Here is a 3486-nt window from a genome sequence, read left to right on the forward strand (position 1 = left end):
CCTTCTGCTTTACTCTCTCAGCCACTTTCTCCCACTCACACCAGGCCTCTCCACCAACTGAAATCCTAGCCTTGCCTGCAGGACGCGTGACTGGCTTTGCTGTGAGCTCAGCATACGGGACAGAACAGATCTTTCCCATAACTGGAGAGAGAGCATGATGCCAGCAAAAAACCCTTCTTTTTGTCTCTGAGTGAAGACTGTATCTGCTCACCTTAGGTGTCTTCCAGCATTACCTGGGACCTCGGCCTGTAACTCCAAGGACTCTGGCCCAACCCTGCTTTGTGTCTCTCCTGTCTTCTGCCACCAACAAGAATGCAAGCCTATGGTCAGCTGTCAGTCTTCTCACTTACTCACCCTGCTCTGCCTAAGCTGCGGTCGCCCAGATTCTTTTTATGTTTTTAATGTTTACCTTTTTTAAAAAAATTGTTTTTGTATTTATTTGTTTATTTATTTGGCTGCATCAGGTCTTAGCTGTGGCGCGCAGGATCTTTGTTAGGGGATCGTTCCCTGCGGTGTGCAGACTCTCTAGTTGTGGTGCGGGGGCTTCAGAGTGCGTGGGCTCAGTTGCCCCGCGGCATGTGGGATCTCAGTTCCCCGACCAGGGATTGTACTTGCATCCCCTGCATTAGAAGGCAGATTCTTAACCCCTGGACCACCAGGGAAGTCCCTCACCCAGATTCTTGATCCCAGAGTCTGCTCCTTACCTCCTCCTGAGCATCCTCCTTGTGCGATGAGAGACTCAGCTCCTCAGGATCTGCCGCTGCAGGGAGTGCATCCCTACTCAGGTAATTCAGGTAGGAGGGGTTTATGAAAGGATGGAAAATGGGAAATAAAGGTTAGAATCTTTTGTTTTATCTAGTTTTTTAAATTAAAAAAAATATGTGGGGCTTCCCTGGTGGCGCAGTGGTTGAGAGTCCGCCTGCCGATGCAGGGGACACGGGTTCGTGCCCCGGTCCGGGAGGATCCCACATGCCGCGGAGTGGCTGGGCCCGTGAGCCACGGCTGCTGAGCCTGTGTGTCCGGAGCCTGTGCTCCGCAACGGGAGGGGCCACAACAGTGAGAGGCCCGCGTACAGCAAAAAAAAAAAAAAAAAAATGTGAATGCAGTAAAAAACATTAGAAAATTTTTTAAAAAACAAAGAAGCACATTGTGAAAACTGTTTTTTTCCCAGACATAGCCCACGAGTTACCCAGTCTACCCACTATATGCTAAAAATCTTATATGCACATGCAAACTTATAGATGTGTGAATATATATGTGTATACCTTTTTATACACAGTGGAGGTGCACTGTACACGTGGGTTCACATGTTGCTTTTAATTTTCTTTCACTAACACTTTATCTTTGGGCTCACTCCATTTGGTATTTATGGACATACCTCTTTCTCATGGTTACATTATATTTCATTATATGGCTGGGCTGTAATTATTTAACCAGTCCCTTATTAATAAACATTTTAGTTGTTTTCACTCTTTTGATGTTTTATGTGTATATATAACTAGTCTTATATATTTATATATATTATATATGTATATATATCTATAGTCTTCTAGGTACTATCTCCTTAGCATCACTCTGCATCCCAGCAGCCGAGGAGGGAGACTCCAGGCTTTACTCGTATGAGGAGGCCCTTGAGGGTGGCTGGGTCCAGAAACAGAGTCCCCAGCTGGAGGTCAGGGTGTGGGGTAAAGGGAGGATGGGGAGACCCTCCCCAGGGGAATGGGCAGTGGGGCCCCCTGGGAATGTGAGGAGGGGTCCCCAAGGGAGGAGCCTGGGGGGTCCCGCTGACCCTTCCAACTGTATGCTGCCCCTGTTCCTGTGTCCTGTCCTCTGCTCACCTTGAGACCCACCAGCCGAGTTGTGGAGCTCCTCCCCTCCGATCCTCATTCTACCTCAATGGGGACACCCTGCGCAACCACGTGGCTCCCCATGGTGGAGCCATCTCCGTCCTCTTCCCGGTGATGTCAGAGCAGGATGCTGGGGACTACACCTGCGAGGCTGAGAACAGTGTCTCCAAAGAGACAAGCAAGCCTGAGACACTCTCCGTGGATGGTAGGTCTTGTCCCCCATCTGGGCTGTGAGCCCCAGCAAGCTGGCCAGGGTCAGATCTCACTCCTCTGTGCTCCTCCCACCATGCTGGGTACAGAGCATGGGGAGCTTGGAGGAGGGAGATGTGTAGAGTGAGAGGAACCTCAGGTCACATGAAAATAGACAGTTAGATGGGTCCTCTTTTTACAGTCACAGATTTTGTGGACCCTTTAGAGAACCACTTTCCTGGGATCTCACTAAGTCTGAGCCATTTGGATTTTGGCCTCAGACACAGGCAACTTGTCTGCTGTGGATAGGCCATAAGGTGTGTGTTATAGACTGAATGTTTGTGTAAACCCCAAATTCATATGTTGAAGGTCTAGCCCCCAATATTGTGGTAGTTGAAGATGGGGGTTTCTGGAAGGTAATTAGGGTTAGATGAGATCATGAGGGTGGGGCCCTCATGACGTGATAAGTGCCTTTGTAAGAAGAGACACCAAGAGCCTCCTCTCTCTCCCTCTCCCCATCCCCCTTCCCTTCCCCTCCCCCACCCCTTCCCCCTCCCCTCCTCTCTCTCTCTCTCTCTCTCTAGGCGTGCAAAAAGAAAAGGTCCTGTGAAGATACATCAAGATGGCAGCCACCTACATGTGAAGAGAAAAGGCTCCAGGATGAAACCTACCTTGGGCACCCTGATCTTGGACTTCTAGCCCCCAGAACTGTGAGAAATTACATTTCTGTTCTTTAAGCCTCCTAGTCTGTGGCATTTTGTTATGGGAGCCTGAGCTAAGACAGTGTGTGTTAGAGAGAGAGCAGAGAGGCGGAGAGCCTGAGTGAGGCTCACACAGGGACATGAATAGAGAGGCAGGAGCTGGAGTCCTGGGTGAAGATGAGCTCCAGATACCCACAAGAAGCCCCACAACCTCAGCTTGACCCCCATTTCTCCCTGGGTCTGCCGATGCCTTCTCCCCAGAGCTGGCTGCATTGCCTTCTCCCCTTGCTACTGGGGCAGTCACATGGTCTGCATACATCTCTGACGAGGGGACCCTGCGACCACACAGCCTGGAGGCATTTCAGGAACCTGAAGTCCCAGGACTCCCGCAGCACCAGGGGAGAAATGGCAGCTGCTTTGCCCAGGTGCTGGCTGAAGGCTTGTGAGAGTGGCTCTGAGGCTCTGGACCCTGAGTGCCAACTATGACCTTGACTCAGCATCCTTCCCAAACAGTTCTGCAAAGCTGCCAGGACCGCCCCACCCCCCCCACCCTTCCACTGCACGCATGCCCATCTTAGCCTACTCCACCTAGAATCCCTTCCCTAGTAACGTGAGAAGATGGCACAAGTCTGAATCCACCTCAGTCTCATCAGTATCTCCTTGCCTTCCCTGGCCTCAGAGGACACTGTCTCTCCTACCCTCACTCAGGGCAGAGCAGCAACCCTGGCTCCCTCTTCCAACCCTGGGTA

At 51.0% G+C, this 3486-nt stretch overlaps 1 protein-coding gene across 1 annotated transcript; it reads left to right on the forward strand.

The window, feature by feature from the left end:
- Positions 1 to 730: 730 nt before the first annotated feature.
- On the forward strand, positions 731 to 2646 carry LOC308629743 (Fc receptor-like protein 6; the record flags this gene model as incomplete). Its single annotated transcript, XM_081257934.1, has 4 exons — positions 731 to 785; positions 1569 to 1678; positions 1845 to 2052; positions 2621 to 2646. 4 exons carry the CDS (start codon positions 731 to 733, stop codon positions 2644 to 2646), a joined length of 399 nt encoding a protein of 132 aa, XP_081114060.1.
- Positions 2647 to 3486: the final 840 nt, after the last annotated feature.

This window comes from Mesoplodon bidens, assembly GCF_964165515.1.
Source record: "Mesoplodon bidens genome assembly, chromosome: 2".
NCBI classification, from domain to species: domain Eukaryota; kingdom Metazoa; phylum Chordata; class Mammalia; order Artiodactyla; family Ziphiidae; genus Mesoplodon; species Mesoplodon bidens.